This window comes from Melanostigma gelatinosum, assembly GCF_949748355.1.
Source record: "Melanostigma gelatinosum genome assembly, chromosome: 13".
NCBI classification, from domain to species: domain Eukaryota; kingdom Metazoa; phylum Chordata; class Actinopteri; order Perciformes; family Zoarcidae; genus Melanostigma; species Melanostigma gelatinosum.
This window is the reverse complement of record NC_136646.1, coordinates 15974975-16000723: the sequence shown is the minus strand read 5'-3', so window position 1 is coordinate 16000723 and position 25749 is coordinate 15974975. Positions and strand designations below refer to the sequence as shown.

Genomic DNA, 25749 nt, shown 5'->3' with positions numbered 1-25749 from the left:
GGACAGGGGGCGGCAGGCTTGGCCAAGAAGAAGGCGTCTGCTGTTCCTCTGATGCTTTTGGTGAAACTGTGGAAAGAGACAGGGGCATAGTTCTACTCATTTGGTCTTGGATGTGTCACTTCCTTTCATGTGTCCTTATTCCTGTCCAACGCCCAACATCTGTGTTACTGTCATTGGTGCGTCTTTCGCGTCTGGTAACTTCCACTCTGCGAACGAGTCATACTGGGTTGCAAAACTTTGGTAATTTTCCTGATCTGACTGAGGCCATTCTTACTCCAAAAGTGAATGAATGCCTAGAAGGCGCACGGGACGTTGGTCAATACAAAGATGACTCTTAATTGGTTGTTTCATTTCCCTCTCTGCTCTCACTCTCTCCTCTCCCTGCCTGTTTTTACACAGACATCACGTGGGCTCACAGAGTCCTGTGGAAAAGCAACCGGGCAAAAATGCTCATCTATGGAAAAGAGTGGAAATGTTTGCCAGAGCGGCCAGAAGACCGACTTTGGATGGCCAAATATGATGTCAGGGAGTCGAGGAAGCCACGGAAGATACAGTCCTCTCTCATTCCCTCTTCAGTCCTCTTTATTATTCATCATCAGCTCTAATCATCAAACACGCCATGCCCTCGCTGTGATCTCTCCTTTCTAAGCCAGAATCAACACCGGAGGCCACAAAACCCCCAGACTCTTGAGATCCTCCGTTTCCTGAGGTGCTTTTGCATGCGGTGAACTTTCCAACTAAGGAGCCATCTATTTTCGAGCATGAGTAAGGGATGAGAAACAACTAAAGAATTTGACTACAACATAATGTTTCTTTCACATAAGAGCGGAGGGGCTTGGGCAGCGTACGCTGAGGGGAATCGCCGCCAGATTGAATCTATTAAATTTAGGGGGATGATGTCACTTCTCACTCCTCCACTCCTCCTCCCATCATCGGTTGCAAACAGTGTTTAATAGTTTCTGAAAGTGACTGTGCATGCATAAACACTCTCACTGAATCGAAACAGCGTAACTGTGCTGCGTGGGCTGACGATTAGACTGCTCTGCAGGACTCACGTCAGTATTTTCTCTTTTATACCTGTTAAAATAAATGTCAATATGTTTAAAGCCGCTTCAATTCGTTATAAATGAACATTGTGAGAATGTGAAAGGGGTCTTTCGTAATACATTTACAGAGAATTATCACCTGAATCTGCAGCTCCACTCTGCTTCACGGAGCTTTATAAAGTTTTCGGCTCATTTGTTTAGCTGCTTGGCTACACAACTTTACTGCTTTGTTCACTGGCACCGCTCTCATAAGAGAGATTTTCGGCAGCTGTTTTCAATGAATAAGCTCTAAATTCCCAAAGCTCACTATACCTGCTCAGCACCAAACAGGAGACGGACATAGTGACAATACAGTGAACATATAACAGCTAATGAGCCAGATACTTCCGTAAACAGTCGAGACCAAATTGACCAAGTATTGAATTTAAATTCACCGGTGGCAAGACACACGACTCCAGGTGAATGATTATGTTGCTCCATAACTGCTGAATGTAAATGCCTTAAACTGCTGTTTGCCAACGAGTTTACCAAGTTCATCAACTTGGAGATGTCAGTGTTGCGTTAGCTTGTTTCTGCTGTTGCCAAGTGGTCAAAACAACCATGTTTAAGGCATTGCACAGCAAGTGAGGTAATACAAAACAGGGAAGAACAACCAACCAAACTGCTTACAAATTTTCCAATTTGTATGGTGTCACCACAAGTGTTGTAAGATAGTGTAAGGCCACTGTTACCACAGGCAGTGGGGCTTAAGGTTGAAGATCAGACGGAGGTCGGTCCAGATATCTGCTTCCATTCGACGAATACTGAGAGGGAATTGAGGAGATTGGTAGGCGACTCTCTGTGTGCTAAGGAAAAGCAGCCGGTTAACCTCGTATACTTTGGAGTCTTTCCTTATCCGAACCAAGCGTCCTGACAACAGAGGATGTTGTACAGACCGCAAAGCCCCCCGAGGCAAATGTGTGAGTAATGACGTTGGGCTGTATAACTGAAATTCGATTGAAATTAATTAGAACTTTTCTGAGCACCCTTTCTCCTCAGATGACTCATCTCCAGTATAACATGGAGATTTCCATTTTGTTGGAATGGCAAAACCACAAAATAGTTGTCTGCTGATGTGTTTCCGTAAATGTAGCCCATACCCAAAGATTGCGAGATAAGGGAATTCCTCAGACATAATGACATAATGACCCCAGTTTTTCCGACCCGATATCAGGTTATTTTTTCCTTGCTGATAGGTTTTGATGTGAGGTTGTAATTGAAGTTCATGTTATAGATTCACATGTAATTTCGGGGGATTATAAGTGAATTGGGAAAAGTTCACGGTTGAATGATAAGTTACAAAATGAAAGAAAGAAAGAAGTTGCGCACGTGTGTGTGTGTGTGTGGCTGAAGTTGCGTTAACAGATGCTGCGTCACACACAACCATCTGACCTCTTCGTGGGACGGTATTGCGACAGAAGGTGAGACACCTTTGGGACCCCCTGACCTCCGCAGGGCCGCCGCAGCTCACTGGCTGAGCCGCCAGCAGGGGGAGGAGTCTGCCGCCAGCCCGCGCTCATAAAACGCGGCTGCTCCTCGCGGTGGAGGGAAACAGATTTGGTGGAGGCAGTCTCAGTGTTTGAGTCTTCTGCAGGAGTGATAAACCTCTCACGCCTTGTGCGTCTCACACTCTGACAAGTGGGGCCGTCTCTTCTTCGCTCGAAGCCGGGGACATTTCTGATTCATCTCCTTTTTTTTGACTGCTCAACTGGTCCCTCTCGTTTATTTTTTTTCCACCACCACCGCCTCTTTAAATTGAACTCTACTTTTCTAAGATGACCTGGACGGCGAACAGTTGTTTGGTCACTCTGGCCATCCTGTTTCTGTGGCGAGTGGAAGAAATAGCAGAAGCCTGCAGCTGCTCCCAAGCGCATCCTCAGCAGGCGTTTTGCAACTCGGACGTCGGTAAGTTAACGCACTGAGTACCACGAATCGATACAACGCAGCAGTCGGTCTTAATCCGTTTGAATGCAGAGTGTCGAGGATCGTGTCGTTTCTTTCCTGACAAAGAAACTGTAAATGCTGAGAGGGGGAAACTTCCCCCTACTCGTGTGTTTACAATTACAGGGTGGACTCTGTCTTTCCACTGCGCTCCTCGCTTTTTCCTCCTCTCTCTAATCATCTGGTGATAGTTGAGTCATGATAGCGACAGAAATGTAACTGTTACTTTATTTAATGTGCCTACTTTTTGATCTGCAGTAGAATCAGTGGTGGAACTATAAGCACATTTACTCAAGAACTGTACTCCAGTTTTTAAGTGTTTAGTTTTGTGCTACTTTATACTTCTACTCTACTCCATCTCAGAGGGAAATCTACATTTGTCTGAGAGCTTATGTGTTGATTTTGAATGTTTGTGGTCAACTAAAGGTGACTTCTTAAAAAAAAAAAACGACTTTGATCAGCTGGAAAATGCATCGTCAACACAGCTGAAAACAGGGCCGTTTTTCTACGCACATGAAAAGTAAACTTTTAAGTAAGACGTTGTTCTGATGCTACACATATATGATGATCTGCTAGAATATGATGCATTGCTGCAGGTTAAACTGCCCAACAGTGTATAGAAGTGTTCAGATTAGCACAACCTTAAACACCCACAGCCGTAAAATGCAACATACTCATTAATCTGTCTGCATTATTAATCCAAAAACATCACAAATAACAGGTACAACACTGACATTCTACTTTTCATACACCGTTTCTGTTTGGCGCTATTTATAGATAAGAATGGACTTGACTTAAAGTACAATGTGCTGATAATACAAACTTTTTTTTTTTACATCAGTAATCTTTTGAATGCAGGGCTTTATAAAGGATCTGAACACCTCTTCCACCACCGAGTACAATATCAACACATGTCAAATATTTCAAAGAGTTTTTCCATTTTTTGTATCTCCACATTGTTGCCTGCTATTGAGGCGGGTCAGAGTTTTTGTTGCCTCCTCTAACTATCATTCGTGGAGAGTTAGTGTGACAAAGAATCAGCTCAGACATGGAAGTCTGTATTTCATCCTGGTGAGGGAACTGTGGATCAAGTACTGCTCAACAGGATCATGCACACTATATATCCCCATACTCAGCGGTGGAGAGATTTATGGTGCACTTCCTTAATGACTACTAAACAGTTTGATTTGCTCTTCCTCAAAGGTCATGTGGATCCTTCCCCTCTTATTTTTGACTGATTACAAAACCCCGCTTGTTGCTGCCTTCGACACAGGCCTTAAGCTGACGAGAGTCTCAACAGTGACCGGCCTGTGTAGCTATTTAAATTGGTGGTTTGCAGAGGGTCTTTTTTTCTGGGTTGTGCGCTGGCTGCGTGTGTGGTATGTGTACAGGCGCTGACTTATTCAAAGGTTTCTCTTTACCATTGGATTCCATGGCGTTGGAAGGGTGAAGAAACCACATTATCCTTCCTGCTGGAGCGGTTACTGTAAAGGAAAGTGCTGATTTATCAGAAGGTCCTTTTACCTTTCTTACCTTGAGATAAATGAAGTACTCAAAGGCAGCCGGGTATGAAAGACACTTTGAAAGAGTGAAAGAAGTTCGCTAAGGAGGACATTTCACTTGAGTTGAACCATGTGTTGTTACAAAATACTACCGTGTTAAAGCTACTACTAATAATGGCAATAGTATTAGTGATGATAATTATAATACAAAAAGTGCATTTTTACCTCGGTCTTACTTTTTTGAATGACACAGAGACGAAGCATAACTACACGAACATTAAATATTACTCTTATTTTAACAGAAGGGAACAAGGCTTTCCATCATTTGGACTTGTAGAGAGTACAGGGCCGATATAGATTGTTTTAAACCTAAACTAAACATCAAGATGGATTCATTTCATCACTGTGGTCAGGTTCTAACATGACCTTACCCCCCCCCCCCCACCCCCTCCAAAAAACCCCGAACTAACCCAAAACGTATTAATCTGCGACGTTGTTAGCTTGTAAAGTCACAGGCTGCTACACAGCAAATTGATGGTTGGCTGACTTTATGAAATGATGAGATGTTCGATGAGCCGGCACATTCAAAATAAAGGTCAAAACAGCTCGCTCTGCCTTCACTCTGCAGGCTTTCCAATTCCATTTTTATTTTAGTTTCTGGTCTACTGTTCTCTGTTCTCTAGGCGACTAGATTTGTGTTACGATATATCAAAGTTCTTGGCTTACATGTATAACGGAGTGTATATTTACAATTTGGCTATTTACAACCTGCCAAATTGAATATTCTACTTAATTTAGCAATAGATGGCAAGCCAAAAGGCTTTCTGCCAGGAAGATGTAGTAGTAGTAGTAGTAGTAGTAGTAGTAGTAGTAGTAGTAGTAGTAGTAGTAGTAGTAGTAGAGCGACAGTATGTGTAGGGAGTAGGTTGTGGTGGATGCGTGCATCAGGTATTTTCACCGGTCACCTACTTGGTTAGGTTCAGGATAGATAGACTACAGTAGGATATATATATATACACGTACTATAGAGTGCCCGAGTCGGGTGCAAATTACATTTTTGGTTTCTGACACCTGGGTGCGAATAGCATCTGCCATGAAATAATGTGTATGGTATTCCCATGCCGTTACTGCACAGTAAGACATTCCCTTGAGGAACCCTTACTCACTATCGGACAGTTTACTGAAGTGAAAGTGTTTCTGAAGTTGCACAGATTTGTGGTCGGCGTGTCTGCGGAAAATTACTCAAGAACATGAGTAGCTTCCAGACTTGATTGCGGTGTCTCTTTGAAAATGGGGAAGAACAGTCAAAGTTTGCTGAAGCTATGCATTTATGTGAGATCATTGCATCATTCGGCCCCTTGCAACGTCCGCTTTGAACATCTGCTGTACTTCCTAAAGTATTCTTGTTGTGGGAGGCAACGTCACGATACAGTGAAGAATGGAGGTAAAGGTACAAATCCATAATGAAAAAGTCTGATCGATGAAAAATACGGTTTCAACTGGTCAGTTTCCACCTCTGCCCCTAGTTGACCTGAGCTTTCTGTATTCTACTGGAGCCTAACTTATTTCTCTCTCCCTATACTAAAAATAAAACGATTCACCAGATCAGCGATTGTTGTAAACAAGTAGTTCCATTTGTGTTGTCAAAACAGCCAGAGCAGGAACTCAAAAATAAAATCTCCCCTCATAAATTGAAATCCATCCCTTGGGTCCTTGGCTGAGGCAGAGGAATGCCGGGCGGTCATATGCTGCGCTCGTTATGTGTTTCCACTTTATTTCACAATCCTCTGCGACTGTATACTATACCTGTGAACGGTGTGAGATCTTGACAGGAAGCAAGTTTTCTCACGTGACTTCCGGTATATTGTCTGAACACTTTGTGGCTTCTCAGAGAGGTACATGGATGTACGGGCCCTGCAATTACATGACATGCGTTTGCTTTCTTCTCTTTTCGTTTTTCAAAGCGCTCCAAAGACCACAATACTAAATACAAAGTGATGTGTTTGTTGTTTGAGTAACTGGAAAATTAGATGCTTCTCTTCGTACCCAGTTTTCTGAAACTTGTGATTATTTTAGGGCATCGGAGCTTGTTTTGGATTTGATTGATTGTTGTTTATGATGTGGATGATCTCCAAATAACGAATGGAAGAAGGTGTCTATTTTTAGCATGTTGAATAGAATTTAAAGAGATGACCCGCACAAAGCGGTTTCAAAGCCCAAGTGCTGAAATGATGATACAGTATATCATTCACATAAGTGTGTGTGTTATTTTTAAATACTGTGCATATTTTCCCCTGCCCTGCTTTACAGTCTAGTAGACGGAGAAGTGATCTCTCTGTGTGTGTGTGTGTGTGTGATCCTTTGCACTCGGGTGAAGGCGATTACCACTAATCCTCTTTGTAGCCAGAGAAGTTTGAGAGTTTCTCAGCACGACTCGCTCCAAGTGTAGTGTTTTGAGATTTGTAAAGCATCTCCCCTGGTGCAGATGATCACACGGTGAAGTTAGTCATTCTAAACCATGCCTGTAGTTAGAACACCTTGTTTGTCAGAATATCGGCACACAGCATGCACAAGTCAGTATTTTGCTATCCCTGTCTGTTCTCTCCTCTGTTCCCTTGCTTGGAGAATGAAACCATCACTTTCTCCATCTGTGCGCACACTCTCCTTTTTCCTGTTTCTCTTCTTTCTTTCTTTTTTTTAAGCGTCGACTCTTTAGACCCTTAAAAGGAGGTGTTCTCTCTAAGCCTCTATTGTCATCAAATTAGGGCACGTATGGCTCGCAGCTTCATACCTCCGTCATATAAAAAGCGAATGGGCGTGATCTTATTTGGTAAGGAAGCGGGCTGGTGGTGGTCTTCGCAGTCGGTAGCTGCCACCTAGAGAAAGCGAGGACTTAAACTGGGACGCCAGGGAGAACATCTGGTTAACATTAACTCTGCCGCTAGTCTCCTGCGCTTGATTTCGAACATGATTTCGTAAGTGTAGTAGTCATGTGAACGTGCATGATACAAGTAGTCCATAGGTATCTAGCTATGACTGGCTTATGAGCAATGCTACACTGTACTTCAACACTTGGATTCACGTGACAGAATAGCTGATTATGAAACACACGAGTCATGTTTTCGTGTTGAATCCTCTGTATTTGAGCTCAAAGGCTCATCGGTATGGCTCTGATGATATTTTTCCACTTGAACTGTTATATTTTTTCCCCGTCCAAACCTCTCAGAATCTGGAACCTCAGAGAGAGAGAGAGAGAGAGAAGGGGAAAAAGGCTAAACACGAATGGGAGAGAGGTTGATTTGCAAGTCGGCACCTCTAACCAGACAGAGAGGCAGAGAGGCCTGGGGGTGAAGGGGAGCATTCTAGTTCAGCTTTTTCAAAGATTGCTGGAAAGATTGCTGGAATGTGTGCTGCCTGGGAACAGGCAGCACACATTCCTCCCTCTGATTGCATCTGATTAAACACTCATGTTGCCGCTGTCTTCCCAGTACCTGGCACATGCCGAACTCCTCAGATCCAAGCCGCAGCAATGTGTTGTTGCCGAGTGCGGCATGCCAAACCTGGGCAGGGCCCAGATCAGATACAGACGGACGCAGATCCTGTGTGCTTTTTACATGACACTGGTGTTTGACTAAGGAGCTTTGTCTTCAAATACAATGAACTTAAATGTGGGTTTGTTTTTGTCTCTTTCCAGTTATCAGGGCAAAGGTGGTCGGGAGGGAGGAGGTTGACGTTGGCAATGACATCTATGGAAACCCCATCAAGCGGATCAAGTATGACATCAAACAAATCAAGGTACGTTGGATTAAGCTCACGTTTTTTTTTTTGTGTCATAAACTTATTTGCAATATGAATCTAAATGCTCTGCTTGAATTGACAGATGTTCAAAGGCCCCACCGAGGATATTGACGCCATCTACACGGCTCCCTCCTCTGCAGTGTGTGGCGTGAGTCTGGAAAATAATGGCAAGGAGTATCTCATCACAGGTACAACTTTTACCACATTTCAAAGCACACGTTATAAAATATAAAATACCTCTTCACATTAGCTTTGACGTCGCCTAATGCACTTTTCTTCCTCTTCAGGGAAGCTGGGGACCGATGACACGATGCATATCACGCTGTGTGACTTCCTCGAGCCCTGGGAGGACCTGAGTGCCACCCAGAAGAAGAGCCTGACTCGGCGCTATGAAATGGGCTGTGATTGCAAGGTAGAAAACGACTGCAAACTATAGAATCATCTTGAAAGACGCATTGTTTGTTTTTAAAATTGAAACCGCTGATATTTGTCTCTTCTCAGATCACCCACTGCTCCGTCATCCCCTGCATAATCAGCAGCCCGGCGGAGTGCCTGTGGACGGACTGGGTGATTGAGAAGACGGTGAAAGGCGTGCAGGCCAAACACTTTGCTTGTATCAAGAGGAGCGATGACTCTTGTGCTTGGTACAGAGGGGCAGCACTGCCCAAAAGGGATTTCCTGGACATCGAAGACCCTTAACTCCACCGCTGTCCAATAGTCCAAAGATGTCGAAGATATAATGAGATAAAAATTCAAATAAATACTTTTTTTTTTTTTTTTTTTTTGTTAAGACAGCCATAGGGCAAGTGCTCTGTGCTGAGGTTGTTTTTATCTACAGGCCTCATTATGTTTTTAATCAACAGTCTTATGAATGCAGCACTTTCAGGCACTTCTACCCCTAAATCCAAAGCACTTCCTCATAAACCACTTCTCCGTCAGCTGAAATAAAAGGGGATAATCATTACTGTTCGTAGCGTTTTTGTTCTTGAGCTATTTTACCTTTTTTTTTTTTTCTTTTTTTTTTCTTTTTTTTTAACCAAAGGTATTTGTTTTTTTTAATCTAACTACAATTCTACAATGCAACACGTGCATACCTATAATTTAAAGTGTAACAATTCTGTGAATCGGTTTGTTCATGAATAACATAAAGTGGCAATTGGCGCCCTGATTTGTGACAGCAGGGCTATCACAAGGAACGATCACATCTTGCCTGTCCTGCTTCAGATTACTTCTCTTTTTTTATTTTTTAAAGATGTGACAAACCTGTTTCGACTAAGCACAATCAGTGCTCACGCTAATGTTTTCTCTAAATAATCCTGAATAGACGAGAATGCACTTTGAACACAATTGCCACAGCAGTCATATTGTCTCCAATGAAATATTTCTGAAGAGGAGGATTGAATCCTCTATTTTGTACTTTTTATTATTACAGCGCTTCTCTTTGTAATGCTTTAGCGTATAAGAGCCTATTTTATTTAAGGAGGTTATATGATTCATCATATTACATTGAGAAAAAAAAAAAAGCCTACATTGTGATACTTTTTGTGACATCATTGGTAGTAAGTAGGAGACCAAGTATTTTAACAGTATCGCAAAATACACATTTGATGTGCCTTCGAGGTCAACTTGTAATCGTCTATTGCGGAGCCTTTGACATGACCATAAAAAATGTTGAGCAAATGCCATGTGACTTTATGAATTATGAGTGTAAAAAGGTTCTTCATTTGAAGCTGTACTACTTCATATGATGTCTTGTGCTGGTTTCACACGAGACATTTGAGATGATTTGTTTGCATGCATGTCCGGCTGAAACAACACTGTACATTTTGACTATTACATTAAATGTCAAACCCTGTTTAGATGCTTTGCGTGGTTATTGTCACACCAATGCTCATTGTGTGCAGATCGACAAGACTCCACTTCATTAAAGAATCAGCATGGCTTTGTTTGCTCGTGGTGTACATAAAATAATACACACACGTGGTGCAGAAAGAACCGCATTTCACACTTGATAAAGGGAGGCACAGGTCGTACAGCAGGCGAAGAGAAACAAATAAAGATCAGTCATGTTTAATTTTCAGTTTCTTAAGTCGGTATTTTAAAAAAACTCATAAAGGCTGGGACAGTCACTGCTTTGTGACACTAAAACAGCAATCTGCTGCCGCTTAGTGGAGACAACACGTAACATTTCACAGACATTCCTTCACGAGCCTATCCATGCGCACAAATACGTAATTTTTTTAATGACTCAGGATTTCAACATTATATATATATATATATAGTATATAGCACGGATAGATATAGCGTTTATTTAAATATGTTCGAGGATGAAATGCAACCGCAATGTTTTCTCTGAGGCTCCTGTGACTATATTCTGCGCTACTAGTTTGTTTGTTCACTCCAACAGCATTATTATCAAAGATGATTATGAATAGTAGGCTAATCAAATTAAATCCGCATAGGCTGCCTAAGATATGAATGACATCTGCAGACATAATCATTTATTTGTTGGTAAAATCAGTAGCAATAAGGGAATTTGACACGAGGGAAGCCATTTCATTGTCATGTGAGCGAATGGCTACGCTTCTTCAAGACCGACATAACTGCAGCATATTGGGGATTTATCGGCGCTCTTTGTTGTTACATTAAAAACTGTTATCATACATCCCAGCAATAGCATCGATGGTAAACAGCGGTGTCTTGAAGTGACTTGGTGTCTTTCTCCCGACAAGCGCTGCGTCAGTCTGAGCGCTGATTGGCTGAGCCGTTCGACTAAGGCGTGATCTGTTATCCGATTGGTCGTTCATCGCTGTCAATCACCGTTGTCGCCGCCCTTTGATAATGCAGCATGGGCGAAAATACCAGACCCAAGAGCTACAGCTGAGGAAGCAGACCCCTGTACTGTCAACGTTTTCACGCGTTTGAACAGAAAGGTGAGCGAACTAAACGCCTTTCGGACGTAATATATGTTGGCATATATATCCTAGATGATGTAGTCTAACAAGCAGGCGGGATGTGGTTTGTTAGCCACCCGGACGCTGAGATGCTAACCCACATTGCAAGGCTAGAGGCTCGCCACGTTAAGTTAGCTCGATGGCTAATTTGCTGCTACTGTCAAGCGTGAAAAAAGACCGCAAACTACACAACGATCAGCATCGCCATTGCTTCGCTACACACATATCCATTAAACATAGAGGGATACACACGTGTACGTTGTTGACGATGTTTTGTCTCCCAACTTGACACCGTCCAAGTTGACATTACCGTTCGCTGTGGTCGATGTTAGCAACTTAGCATTTGAGCTATGATGAGTGGCCCTAAGAGTTGACTTCGGCTGGTGTGCAGAGGCTGCCCGGCTAGTGGAGTGGAGATAACGAGAACTGCGACCCGGGAGAACTGTAACTCCTCGGCGCGGGACAGTAAAGTAACGATAGTTGTCTAATAAATCAACAACAATAGAAGGATTTTTTTTTTAGAAGTGACAGCAATAGCTGTGCTGCCTTCAGGTGCTTCCTATAAAATCCATCGTTTGCGTTTTTTAGTCCACGAGTGGGTACAGCTCAAATCACTGCTCCTTGGTTATTACAGCATATAAATACATTTTGTTGCATGATGCCATTTAAACACAACCGTGTCCAGCAGCTTTATCTGTTGCGTTGATTACATAATCTGCCAAAAGAAAATTTTGGAATAATTTTCTAGAAGATGACATCTTCTAATTGCGTTTTCTGTGCAGCAGTCTGAAAAACCCCAAACCATTTAGTTTACTAGCATAAAACAACAAATGGCAATGGTCCAAAACAGAGAGAACCAACAAATCCTCACATTTGTGAAGCTGGAACCAGTTTTTATTTTCACCGGTTAGCTAAATAGTTAATTATTTCGTTTTCAGTTGATAAACTAATCAAGGAACTGACTACCGGTAATCATTTCAGCCCGATTCACTTTGTTGTTCTTCTGCCCACGTGGCTCTTTTATTGATAGATGTTGCCTCCATTAGAAAGGTAGATCTGAAGCATTTAAAAAATGTATAAGACAGATGATAAATTGTTAATGTTGCTCTACCACTGTGGTTGCTGCAACACAGCATTCCGTTAACAAGATGACGTCTAATTAAGGAGTGCTTTTAAGTATTTTTCTGGTCTATAAGTTTAGTCACAGTCGGACATGTTGACTCCACTTTGTTTCTATGTATTGGCCCGAATATGCGGTGCTGTTAACCCCAGAATAATGGCAGTTTGGCCTGTGATTGCATTATCAGATTAAAGAAAACATTGACAACTCCACTGATGTAAATAAGCACGTCAGTGTGAGGAGCACTTCCAAAATATGAGATAAGCAGAACAGGCCTGTAGTCATTAGAGGACATAAAAGAGACTTATTGTTGTGTTCATATTGAGAGGTCATTACATATTTAACACACAGCTATTGCTTGAAATAGTTTAACTAGAGAGCATGGATGTACCTGAAAGCAACACTCTTAAAATGACTATTTTATGAAGTTATGATCATTTGACGTCCCCCAAAAAATGTTCAAACCATCCACGTCTGAAGGTGACATCTTTTGGGATTCCTTATGCGAAGTATCTGCTCTCAGAGCTCCCTCCAGACATCAGCAGCACACCTCAACTAATATCCAGGCACAGCTCTCACTGCTGATGAATGGCTCATATCACCTTTCAACACAAACATGTCATTTTCATGACAAGATTACAAATGCAAACATAACCATTACAAAGTTTCTGTGTGCTACGTATGAATGAAACTGCTAAATGCCATAATAATAATAATAATCAAATGAAACACCTGTGTTGTGGTTAACGTATTGATGTTGCTGCCTGGTCTTGCGGTTGCATCGCTGCAGTTGCCCGTGTCCCCGTGGGGCTCCGGCGTTTTTTTTAGCTGTATCAGGATCAGCAGCACATGGAGGTCAGTGTGCCCTTGTGCTCATACAATGCATGTTCAGCCCTCCTCATGACGTCACCGCCCACTCTGATGAGCACCGCTCTCCTGGCGCTCCGTGCCTTTCGGTGTGTTTTTTTTAGTGTCGTACTACTGTAACATCTTCGTGATGTAATGCTTTCATCTTTTTAGGATGGTTTGTCGTGCTTGGGAAGATTCATTCGCTCGCTCCTCGGTTTAGCGTGGAGCACATTGTGCCGGCCCGCTGCCTTTTTTTTGTTGTAGAAAGTAGCGCGTCAGAAGTCCTTCAATGGGCCGACTCTGGCAGATGTTTGTTGTTGTTGTTGTTATCTACGCGGACATGGTCCTTCTGGTTCACTCGGCTGCCCTGTACTTAAAGGGACGGCAGACAACCAATGCAAATGTTTAACCCTTTTTCTTTCTTTTTTAAATCTCTCATATCACCGATAGTCGAGATGACAACATTTGATGATGCACCGCTTTACTGAAGAGACGCATGGTGGAAGATAACAATAAAAACATCGATGCGATCAAGATAAAGGATAAGAATTAGTTCTGGTGTTCGACAGCAACTGTTGGCGCCTCATGTGCTCTAATGCTTGTCCTCTCATCTCATACACTCGCAGGCGCCCTGTGATACCAGCGCCTGCTGTCATTCATAACTGTGGGAACAGCTGCCAAGACCCAGTTGGCACCTCGGATGCACACAGTCCTTATCTCTCTCTCGCTCTCTCTCGCTCGCTCGCTCGTCAGGATGTGTGGCCTTGAGAGGGCCTCATTGGGCACTTATGTGATTATCTGAGAGATAAATTCAACATTTTTTTGTTGATTAACTGCCATGGTGACAGATTGAAGTCACAACACTCACCCTGTAATAGATAAAAGGCAGTGTACCTAATAGGTTGTACCTATAAGATGATGATTGGTCTCTTTGGGGTAATGAGCGTGAGTTTTGTGTAGCTTCCTGTGGGCCCAGTGAAGCGGTCCCGTGAAACAATTTACGACACTGACGCTCAATCCAACTTTCTCTGCAGTGATGTTCCAACAATGCCGATTGTGGATAAACTCAAAGAGGCGTTAAAACCTGGCCGAAAGGACACGGGTGATGAGGGGGACCTCAACAAGCTGTTGGCTTCCTCTGCCAAGAAGGTCCTCCTGCAGAAGATAGAGTTTGAGCCGGCCAGCAAGGGTTTCTCCTACCAACTGGACAGCCTGAAGAATAAGTATGTGATCCTCAATCCCAGGAACGAGGGCGCTACGGGCCAGAGGGCCACTGAGCCGGCCCAGATAAAGAGGCAAGGTGAGCCGGCCCAGATAAAGAGGCAAGGTAAGCCCTCAAAGTGGAAGAGAAAATGTCATTTTTGACCTTTTCTCCCCCATATTCACCTTTCGTCCTCCGCAGCGAGCCATAAAAGCTCATTTTCTGTGTTACTGTCCCGATAAATCACTAAAGTGACCGCACTCCTCCAGTTTCAGAGAACACAGTCGGCGGCCAGTGCGATGGGGTCCCCGCGCCGCAGAAGTTGCTCTTTCCAGGGAGCAAGCTCGCGCTTAAATGGGAGCGCGTGTACAGGGTGGGAGCCGGTCTCCACAACCTCGGGAACACCTGCTTCCTCAACTCCACCGTGCAGTGTCTCACCTACACCCCGCCCCTCGCCAACTACTTGCTGTCAAAGGAGCACAGCCGTGCCTGTGAGTATTTGAAATGCTGCCGCTCAATTTAGAGCAGTTACACTCTCATTCACCTCTCAAACATTACGCACACCCACGCAGTTTTAAAATGACTCTGACCCTCGCTGCTGTTGGTGGATTGCAAACCAAAGCAGCTGGATCATTTTCTTACCTTCAAACACAAATAAAATACAGATTATTTGTTTAAAAAATAGAAAAAAATTCGCTTTTTCCTTGTTGCTGTCATGGTTTTACATTAAATTATGTTTTTATAATGCGCAATAATGTTTTTCTGAATCTTAATACTGTCACAATAACACATTCCTGCACTTTAATTGTCTGACTCTCATATGTCCGCCTTTGTCTGTGTTCCAGGTCACCAGTCGGGCTTCTGTATGATCTGTATCATGCAGAATCATATCATCCAAGCCTTTGCCAACACGGGCAACGCCATCAAGCCTGTCTCCTTCATCAGAGACCTGAAAAGTAAGACCGCCGGCTTCCTTCAGCGCTGAAGTGCGATTGCGGCCGAGCAGTTTGTGCTCAATGCAGGTTGTGACGTCACAGACGTCAGTTTAATACTGCCAGAGTCACGATGACGCAACGCTGGCCACAGTGGCCCGAGTGACAACAGCCAGTCGCTGCAGTGAGGCTGTGAATGAACACCGTGTAGAGTGTAGAGAGGAAGTGTGAGTTGCACCGTGACACGGTGAGGTGCTGTGCTGTAGTCTCACAGGAGCCCTCCCTCCCTTCCTTTCTACCTTCCTGCTTCTTCCTTATGTGCTGCTGCAATCATGTCTCCACCTCCTGCGCCTCCTTTTTTTTCTCTCTCTCTCTCTCCCTCCCCCCCTTCACCCCTCCCCGATGCCCTCTCTGTCTCCTTGTGACTGCGGGCTGAGACGTGCAGCTTTAGCACAAAAACTGTACAGTTCAGCTTTTCCCTTCCTTGGAACCAGGACTGAGAGATGCACTGTATTGTGTTTTCACGGTTTCTATATACGTTCAGCGAGCCGGTGGCCACCGCAGCAGTGGGAACTGCCCCTCCACGGCGAGAACAACGTAAATACGTAAAATGAAAATACAGCATCAGCACGCATCCTCCAAATACAGCGCAGCGTCGTCACAGTAAAATCAAAAGAGCTTACGGCAAATTGTCTCTGAAATCGCCCCAGGGTCTCACAAACAAAACAACACCACAAGCACCCGGTCCTATGCCAGCCGAGTTGATGCCTTCAAGATGTCTCTGAGAAGGTTTCAGTTTCAGTCCGAACAGGTCATTAGAGGACGGCGTGTTATTTCTCTTTCCCAGTCACGGGTGACTCATCGTTGGAAATGCGCAGGGATGCGATACCGGGAATGTGGGGATGACCACATTATTCTTCCAGCTCACGCTTTCCCATCTTCCCCATTCGGAAATAACAGCAGAGGCAGAAAGGGTTTAGATGCTACAGCATCTCTAATGCGGGGCTTTTAGATGAAGTCACCAAGTGACTGCACGCTGCTCATGAGCGGCACGAGTGCCAAGTGAAGCACGCTCTTTTAAACTTCACAGACGTATTACTTAAATTATCTTTGCTGATTATTGCTTCATAACATGTGTGTGCGCCTCATTGACCGGCGTCAACATCCTGAATAATCCAAACCACAATGTAAACAATCACAATGTTTGTATCATACTACGACTGGTTTTAGAAATACAGACTAGTTTCCTTATTGAGCAGCAGAGTAGGTTGGAAAGGCTACTGAAGGTATACACATGCTGCTTTTGCGTGTTTATTTTTGCTACTATGAATAAAGCCCTATCTAGCATAATTTAGGTTCATGTTGGTGCAGTCAGGGTTGGAAATTAGCACAAAGCTAACATCGACTCTTTTGTCTCTCACAGAAATTGCCAGACATTTTCGCTTTGGAAGCCAAGAGGACGCCCATGAATTTTTGCGGTACACCATCGATGCCATGCAGAAAGCCTGTCTCAATGGCTACCCTAAGTAAGGCTTTATTACTGTTTCTTAACAGTGTTGATAGTATGATTCTTTTTCTCTTTGTCCACCAGTGTGAAGTTGGACATCTGGACTTGCTGCCACCGCGGCTCAGGCCCCCGGATAAGCACACGAAATGGATCGATGTCTCTTTTTTTCTGATTTTCTTTTTCCTTCCCGCCTGTAGGCTCGACAGGCAGACCCAGGCCACAACGCTGGTTCACCAGATCTTCGGCGGCTACCTCAGGTCCAGAGGTATTGACTGTTTTTACACAGAGAGAAAGCAGGAAAAATGTTGCCTCCAGAACTGCTCGTTTTTGTGGAATGTCCACATTGGTTGCTTTTGGTATTGCGTGTTGATCCATTACCCATCAGACTCGACTCATGACAGTGTCAACAAACATTAACACAGCTTGATGTAGGTCAATACTGCGTCCACACATCCAGAGACAAGGTAGTCTGTTACTGATGCTAAGAAGTTATTTGAGAGCAAAAGGAGATTTCATTAATCCTTAAATAGGACAAGTTAAACGCCTTGTTTTTCTCATTTTGATTCAAATTGAAAAGTATTAGGAAAGCTACTAGACATCCATAGACATTTTATCTATTTACTAATGTTCCTTACAGTGCTTACTGACCTTAAGTTTAATCAGAAAACGGTTTGGTATAAAGGATAGTCATCTGGTTGAGTAACTTGTAACCGGCACGTCTGAAATGTAAATATTGAGCAGAGAGCTGAATGAAAAGGTGAATGTTTGAATGTTTGATCTGAGAGCAAGAGCCCTTTGGTTTGAGGTTCTTGACAGTCTTCTGTTTACAGGAAGTGGAGCGGAGGCGGGTGAGACGTTCCTGTGATCGCTGATCACCCGGTGACATTGACGTTGTATTTCTTCAGGATGAGAGAATCTCAATTGTTTTTAATTGTGTCTTTCAGTGAAGTGCTCTATTTGTAAAAGTGTGTCAGACACGTATGACCCTTACCTGGACATCGCTTTGGAGATTCGAGTACGTTACTCAAGACCTCAATATAACTTTATATAAATATATATATATATATATATATTTTTTTTTTAACTTGCCTGTTTTTGTCTGTCAGCAAGCAGCAAACATTGTGCGAGCCCTGGAACTGTTTGTTAAACCAGACGTGCTTTGTGGAGAGAATGCCTACATGTGTGCCAAGTAAGTGCCTTTCATCTATTCTGACAGCATCCTGTGCTTTTAAGTCAATCTACAGCGCATTAAAACACATGTGTTTATCCTCTCTAGGTGCAAAAAGAAAGTGCCAGCGACCAAACGCTTCACAGTCCATCGAACGTCTAACGTACTGACTCTTTCGCTCAAGAGGTTCGCCAACTTCAGCGGAGGAAAGATAACAAAGGTGAACACAGAGTTCTCACAGTCTCGACTGTTTTTTTTTGAAAGAGCGGTGGGATTTTTTTCAGCGAGCTCATATTTCTGTCTTGTCGTCTTCAGGATGTCGGTTACCCAGAGTTCCTGAACATCCGCCCCTACATGTCTCAGAGCTCAGGCGATCCCGTTATGTACGGCCTCTACGCTGTTCTGGTCCACTCTGGCTACAGCTGTCATGCTGGCCACTACTACTGCTACGTCAAGGTAAGACGGTGCAGATGCACATCCGCTCTTTTTATTATTAAGCGTGTCGAAATCTGAGGGAAAACACCTTGAGACGAGATTAACGGACAAGAAAGTCAAATAAAAACAAAGACGTGGACATTATCGGCAAATATAACACAGAGGAGGCTCGATAAATGACTTTAAACTTCCTTCCATTCTACCTGGTGGATTATAATTACAGGGATGAAGTAGATGAATACATTTCACAGCCGGCTCCATTTTAAAGTTGTATCTCTTCCTCGTTTGTTCTCAGGCGAGCAACGGCCAGTGGTACCAGATGAACGACTCGATGGTGCACTCCAGCAACATCAAAGTGGTCTTGAACCAGCAGGCGTACGTGCTCTTCTACCTGAGGTAAGACAACGTGGATGGCTGCCAGAGATCAAACCAGGTGTTGTCTGGATTTATAATTAAATAAAGCAGAGTCTGTGTTTGTGTATTAAAGGATGCCCGAGAGCAGGAAGAACGCAGACGGACAGACCACCAAGCAGGCGATGTTGCATTCTGGGAAGAACAGTGTGTCGTCTGAGCAGATAAGGAGGGCCAACCTGAACGGGCCTCTGTCCTCCCCGCAGATCACCAAGGTATTACACAAGACGCCGTCCGGCTCACTGGTGGACAAGTGTACTAGAATATGGGCATGTTCTGATGACAATACTCCTCTTTTTCAGAAACTGGAGCCTGCACAGCTGCGTAAGATCCAGTCCATGGACAGCGGTTTGGGTCTGCCCATTTCCAGGAATGGTGTGAGCTCTCAGCCACAGCCCAGACTGTCCAACTGGATGTCGTCCTCCAACGGGCCCCCAAAGCAGCCGGGTGGGCCCACGGTTCTCGAGGAGCCTTTCAAGAAGCTGAAGAAGCCGTCTCCCCAGCGCCAAGTGCAGTCCCGCAGCATCACCCCGACCCCTTCCAACAACGGGCTCAGCCGGGCGGAGGGAGATAAGAAGCAAGGCGGCGAGGGCAGGGGCATGTCGGCGTCTACCTCATTCAAGTCTTTGTCCGACTCCTCCTCTGCCGACAACTCCGACTCAAAGGTAACGTTACAAATAGCAATCTTGGTTCGAAGGCAGGATCATCTAAGAATAGAATAGTATTAAATGTGTCATTACAGCAGATTTATTGACTGGAGTTTAAGAAGATGCATCGCGGCTGATCGGGCCAGGTGTAGCTGACCCAGAAGCGTAACCACAGCATGCTTTGCCTTTTTCTCTCGGCCAGGACTCGGTGGGTACCAGAAGTGCGCCGGTCGGAGAGACTCCCTCCACCCCGCGGAAAGGCTCGCATGGCCCGGCGTCTCCAGCCAAGAGCGTGGAGCGCTCTCAGAGCACGGAGGAGCAGAGGACGGCGAAAGTCAAAACCCCGGCTCTCAACAACATCGCGTCGGAAGCCAGCAGCACCATGTCGCCGCCGCCTGCCAAGAAGCTGGCGCTGTCAGCCAAGAAGGTGAACTTCATTCCCATCCACAGCAGCAGCAGCACCTCCCGTCTTAGTGAAAGCTCATGATACCTTGGTTTCCTGTTGACACTCTACACTGCTATCCCAAATTTGACCCTTGATTTCAATAAGTAGTTTTATTAAGGCAAGTAAACTCTCCTTTTCTAGTAGATTGACTGCTGTATGTAACGTGTAGTTTATCCAGTGTTGCTGTCTAATCGACCACATGGTAGCACTTGTTTAGAGTTTGTCGTCTTTTCCTTCAGTTTGTTCTTTTTTTCTAACCATTTCTAATTCTTCTCTTGCCATACCCTTTCGTTTTTGTTTTCCTCCCTCCATCTTTTCCTGCCATCCCCCCCCTTTTTTTTTAATCTTCCTCATTTGATTCTCTTATTTTTGTCACATTCATGGCTATTTTTTTTAGACCACCAAGTTTTTATTTATGTCGATAACTGCAGGCTCGCAGCCGGAGACCGAGCAGCATTGATGCTCCGCCCTCTTCGCCACGCCAGCTGTCCAGTGACCCCACGCATCAAAATCAACTTAACCCCTTCACCTTCGCCTCACCTTCTCACACTCACAGGTATGAGCGTCACATAGGAAAATGCACAAGAGATCCAGGTTTGTCTTCCTCAAAGGCAAATCCAGATGTTTTTCTTCTGTTCTCTTCTCAGAGCTGGTCCATTCCATTCACCTAAAGTCCAGTCATTGCCTTTTGCCCACTTAAGTGGACCCTTCAAACAGCAGAGCCCTCAGAAACAGTCCCTTCCCTCCACACTGCAGAAACCAAACGCCAGCCTTTCTCTTAAAACCAACGGGCTTCACAGCCCAAAGAGCCCCAAGTCTTCCAACGGCCTCGGCCCCTTGGCCCAAGAACCAGACCTCAACGGCACCCCAGCTCAAAAGGTCAACCAAAAGAAGAAGAAGAAGAAGAAGAAGCGGCGGCATTCTGAGGTGGAGGGCGACGCAGAGCCAGTGGCCTCCCCGGCTACAGTGCCGCAGACCGACCCTGTGGAGTCAGCCGGCGAGAAGAAGCGCAAGAAGAAGAAGAAGCGAAAGAAGGAGCACGAAGACGGAGAGGCGGTTAAGGAAAGGGAGTGCGTCCCGTCTCACCTGGACACGTCGAACCAGGAAGAGGATTGGTGTCAGGGCGGCATGTGGAGTCTCACGTCCCACCCGGATACAGAACAGTCGAAGCTAAAGCCTCAGCCAGCTGCCACGACCCCGACGCAGTGCGAGTCGAATCACAAAGAACAGGGAAGGAAAGCTGTGAAGTTGAAGAAGAAGAAAAAGCAGATTGTGGAGGCTCTGCGGGGGACGTCGGCATGCTCTGCACCAGAGAGGTGGGTTGAAGTGCTCTTGTAGTCATGCATGTCTGTTTTTGTTTCCCAATATTCATTTATTTTGTCCAAAAAGTGCTGCCGGAAATGAATTTTGAGCTCATAATCTGGAAGAGGAGACGTACAACTGTGTTTGTGTAGCAGCCAGTTGACTTCTAGAAACTCTTGACGGTGCAATAAATTAACTGGGCTTTCTCCCAATAGCACTTCTGAGCTGAAGGTTGCGGTCGTTCAGAATGATACGGGGGATTTGGTAACATTGAAAAAGAAATTAAAGGTGAAGAAGAGGAAGAGGAAGAAGAGGCTAAAAGAAGAGGTTGGCCTGTGGGAGGAGAGCCGGCGATGCTCGGACGGGCAGAACGACGAGCCCGACGCCGCGGAGCCCCCTTCCAAAAAGACCGCCACGGAGAACGGCGAAACAAGTCAACGTATGTCAACGTGCGCACACTGTACAGAAAAGAACATGCTGCCGATAAGTGCTGCACCACTACAGCCTCATTAATGTGACCATTCACTTCACAACTACACCAAGAGAGCATGACATACTGCATTTATACTGCCAGATTTCATCACTCTTTATATGTTTTTTTTATTATTGTTTTCTCAATCCAGCCACGGTGATAGTTTGGGACAGGCACGTGAAGGACGGCTACAAACGCAGCCAGGTCTCGGCGGCTGATGGGAGTGAAGTAAGAGACACCCCGACCCGAGCTGCTCCGGTAGCCTGGGACGGGAAAAAGACGAGCGGGGTGGTGGAGGAGCTGCTCAAGAACGCCACCGATAAGGCCTACGGAGCCAACGGTGAGACACAGAGTGTGAATATGATCTGTTGTACAGCAATGCTTTGACAATTTGTCGCCAAAAAGATGCATTTGATGGGTTTTGTTTGTCTTATTTAGTCCTCAGTTGGGATGGAGAGGTCTCGGCTATCAGTAGAGATGCAGCTGAAGACGTCCGCCACGCCAAGTGTGACACTGTGATCGACGAGTGGGATGAAGACTTTGACAGGGGAAAGGTGAGGTGATCTTCAATCGGTTGTTCTTTCGGCCCATTGTCACCGCCCCCCTCGTCTTCAACTTCTGTTTTTGTACAAATGAACAGGTAAAGAAAATGAAAAACTATAAGAAGGAGAAGTGGAGAGGTGGCGGCAACATCTTCCAGAAGGTCCAGGACCGGCGGAGCAAGTGGTCTGTAACACCTGGAGGAAAGAGGGGCTTCGGAGTCCGGCGATGAGAATCCAGATTGCTGTTGAGGTTGTGCTGATTTGGAAATAGAGACAACAATATTATATACCAAACGTTTGTACCTTTTTTTTAATTTTATTTTTTTTCTTCTCTCTTTTTAGTTTTTATTTCTCCGTCTTGTCGAGACCCAAATTCCTGAATACGATACGAGTTCAAAAGCAGCACGTTGACAGTCGGACAGCCCCTTTTATCTCAATTTGAAACAAACATGAAACGTTTTCTTTCCGGCTTCACTGTTCCCCTTTTAATCCAAACACCAGAGGAGACGGCTCGAGCTTCTCTACGCATGCAATATTTAACTGAAAGCCCCACACCTCCATGTCAAATGAATACACGTTGGCATCCTTGGTTGTTGCCCCAACACTCTGCTGTGAAATGACATACAGTGAACCATTTATGGGTGGGCTAATAATGAGAGTATATCTGCAATACTTCGACTGTCTTGTATTTGAAACTGTACACAATCTCAGAGCAGACTTCTGCAGACGTAAGGGCTCCGTTAATTTGACATTTCACAAAACTTTTTTTTTTAACCTCCTGAAATGATTCTACACCAAATTACAAAGAAGAAAATCATTTAATCATTACAACATATGTTATTTTAGATTACTGATTCTCCTATTTTATACCTTTATCTGCTACGTTTTTATTTTGCTGCAGTGTCTGTGCCACGTGGCTTGTTTTAAAATTTTACCTTCATATTGTTGGTAGAATTAAGCTTTAAAAATGCCATTGCCTTTTCTTTCTAAATATGCATGTCTAAATTGGTAAAAAAAAAAAAGACTGGTGTTACGACCCTTTTTGCGCCTGAACAAATTCAGTTAATTTCACATTTTAGACCACGAAAGAATGCTCTGCTGAATTGTATTGTCTGTGCAAGTGTTGACATCGAACACAATGGCCGTTTCTCTCCGTTTACCTGGACGTTAATGTTGGTCGTGCGTCGCGCACCGCTGGGGTTGTTGGGAGAAACTCTCGACGGGAGTGCTTGTTTTCTACTGTGCAGCTATTTGATAATGTAGCTCGCCTCCTCGGTCCAGCGTTCAGAATCTCTGTGTGGAGATTTGACCATTCACAAACGGTTCCTCGCCAATGTACCGACACAGAGGGGTTACATTTTATACTTCAGGGCACTGTGTTGGGATGGGACTGCCACAATGCCAATCATTTCTTTCCCCCCCCCCTCCTCATGTATCTTATATCTCTATGCAATTTTCTGATGCTCATGCTGGTCACCTAGAAACTGGGCTAAGACTCAGGAACCCAGGCCCCCCCCCCCCCCCCCCCCCCCCTTGTTTCATATCAGAAAGTAGTCCCTTCTCCCGGGGCCGACATTTTGCATCCTGTACATCCTGTAGAAACCTTTTTTGTACAAAAGCATTTCGGGTGCGGACACCATGGGATCATCCTGCACCAGTCCGGGCACGGATGCGTAGAGAAACTAATGTGATGACAAAATGCTTTGCCAGCGTGGAAGCCTGTACAGTCCATCTTGTGCTACCCGTTCCCCCCTCCAGCGCTGTAAAGATGTGCCCACGCGTTTCTTTTCATTCTAGAGGTGTTGCCTCGAATTGGCTATTAAAAAAAGTCTAGGATTTAATGTTATAAATATATAATTTAAAGAACTGATCTTTGATGTGCTACTAATACTCTGATCAGTTGGTGGATGTTAACTTGAGAATTAATCTGCAAATGTGTTCGATCACTTGTTTGTAAGAGTGTTCGGTCTCCGTGCAGGAGCTTCCCTATGTCACCGTAGTGTGTACAGTACCGGAGAGACTGGGGCCGTCTAATTTCCATAGAACTTGTTTGTGAGGCTGTGAAATCTGACTCTCGAAACCTGACGACGTAGAGGAACATTTGTCGGTGTGAATGGACGGTTCACATGTTTGCATCGATGGCTCTGCATTTTTTTGCACCACCTTTTCTGACCAGGGAAGAGATCTTTCATAATGAAAGTGGCTCTCACCACTATAGTTGACTATAAAGGTGCAATAAAGTTGTGACTTTTGTGAGCGGAGTGTGTATTATTCTCTCCTCTACCGCTGTGTGTTTTTCTTGTATTGTGTAGTTACGATAGCTTTTATAACTGTAGAAAGGAATGTGATATTTTATCAACATCCGATGAGAATGATCAACTCACTCACATGTGGAGGCCAATCATACATGCATTTATTGTTGAGACTGTAACAGACTTATGTCGCATTTAAACAACAAAAGCTGATTCATAAAAAGGCTATAATCTCACTGCACTGCTGTCTATGGGTTCAGTGATGTCATTCAATTTAAAGGACTTTGAGGGCATAAATTAATGTTTTTATATTTAAAGCCTAACATTTTCGTTTTAAGACATTTGAAACACTTTTTCCAACCTTGTAAAAAAAAAATTTATTTATTTTTTTGTAATTCTAATGAGCAATATCTCTCTATGGAGTGGTCTCACTGACGTCACGATCTCCTTAGTTACCAGGTCGGTCGGCCATGTTGGAGTACATACAGATCCTCCATGGCGGCGAGTAAACAAGGAAGTGCGGCGAAAATACCATACTTTGAATCACTGGATAGTGCATCAAAGGTTCGCTACCTTGCCAAATTGAAGGTTATTGGTAACTTGGATCCTTATACGATGAGTGCAGATCGTTTCAGTGCCGATCCTACTTATCTTCCATCGGTAAACTACGCCAACATCTACGCGTATCTCGTGAACACCCCGAGTCCTTACACGAAAGACGAGCTGGAGTGCTACAAAGGGCTCGACGCTTATAATCAGTTTGTCAGTGGATGGGTCCGAGACGTCAAAGCAACGGTCGTCGAGAATTCTCATCTCGTCATTGGAAGGGTAAATATATACAGATCTGGTCCGATATTTAGCAATATTCAATGTTTACTCAGCGCAAACAGACACGTGTGTTTGTTTACATTGTACGTGCATGTCATTGTGTGCGTGTGTGTAGGAATTCACTTTCAACTAACTCCTAACTTCATCCCCCCCCACACATATATATATATATATACACATATATATATATACATGATACGACGTTAAACTCATATCAAGCAATGCTGAGGCTGCATCTATGTGTTTCGCCTGTTGTACACGCTCGACACGTCTCTGGCACCGACTGCTGTCACGGGCCGATGAAGCTTCGGTAACCTTCTCATGTCCATGTTTAATTTATATTTCCTTTATTAAATAC

The 25749-nt window shown here is 44.3% G+C and overlaps 2 protein-coding genes across 4 annotated transcripts; both read left to right on the top strand.

Moving 5' to 3' along the window:
- The first annotated feature begins 2643 nt into the window (after positions 1-2643).
- On the top strand, positions 2644-10181 carry timp2b (TIMP metallopeptidase inhibitor 2b). Its single transcript, XM_079281503.1, has 5 exons — positions 2644-2990; positions 8223-8323; positions 8409-8514; positions 8614-8738; positions 8828-10181. The coding sequence occupies exons 1-5, from the start codon at positions 2861-2863 to the stop codon at positions 9023-9025; spliced, it is 660 nt and encodes a 219-aa protein (XP_079137629.1). The 5' UTR covers positions 2644-2860; the 3' UTR covers positions 9026-10181.
- Positions 10182-11173: 992 nt separating this feature from the next.
- usp36 (ubiquitin specific peptidase 36) lies at positions 11174-24567 on the top strand. 3 transcript variants are annotated; one of them, XM_079281171.1, is made up of 20 exons: positions 11174-11259; positions 14284-14549; positions 14720-14941; positions 15296-15406; positions 16806-16908; positions 17087-17154; positions 17834-17904; positions 17996-18078; positions 18166-18277; positions 18373-18513; positions 18788-18888; positions 18980-19118; positions 19206-19568; positions 19753-19977; positions 20427-20551; positions 20643-21311; positions 21513-21736; positions 21921-22109; positions 22208-22323; positions 22410-24567. In XM_079281171.1, the coding sequence occupies exons 2-20, from the start codon at positions 14297-14299 to the stop codon at positions 22539-22541; spliced, it is 3447 nt and encodes a 1148-aa protein (XP_079137297.1). In that variant the 5' UTR covers positions 11174-11259; positions 14284-14296; the 3' UTR covers positions 22542-24567. The 3 variants fall into 3 exon arrangements, with proteins under 3 accessions (XP_079137297.1, XP_079137296.1, XP_079137295.1); XM_079281170.1 differs by having other exon boundaries at positions 14284-14576; XM_079281169.1 differs by having other exon boundaries at positions 18980-19568.
- Positions 24568-25749: the final 1182 nt, after the last annotated feature.

Bases quoted from the DNA above. Each gene is read 5' to 3' on its own strand.
- timp2b (XM_079281503.1), top strand. From the start codon at position 2,861: ATGACCTGGACGGCGAACAGTTGTTTGGTCACTCTGGCCATCCTGTTT. The intron at 8,324-8,408 runs GTACGTTGGATT...TTGAATTGACAG, and splicing joins ATGACATCAAACAAATCAAG to ATGTTCAAAGGCCCCACCGA. The intron at 8,515-8,613 runs GTACAACTTTTA...CTTCCTCTTCAG, and splicing joins CAAGGAGTATCTCATCACAG to GGAAGCTGGGGACCGATGAC.
- usp36 (XM_079281169.1), top strand. From the start codon at position 14,297: ATGCCGATTGTGGATAAACTCAAAGAGGCGTTAAAACCTGGCCGAAAG. The intron at 16,909-17,086 runs GTAAGGCTTTAT...TCCCGCCTGTAG, and splicing joins TGTCTCAATGGCTACCCTAA to GCTCGACAGGCAGACCCAGG. The intron at 18,278-18,372 runs GTGAACACAGAG...TGTCGTCTTCAG, and splicing joins GCGGAGGAAAGATAACAAAG to GATGTCGGTTACCCAGAGTT.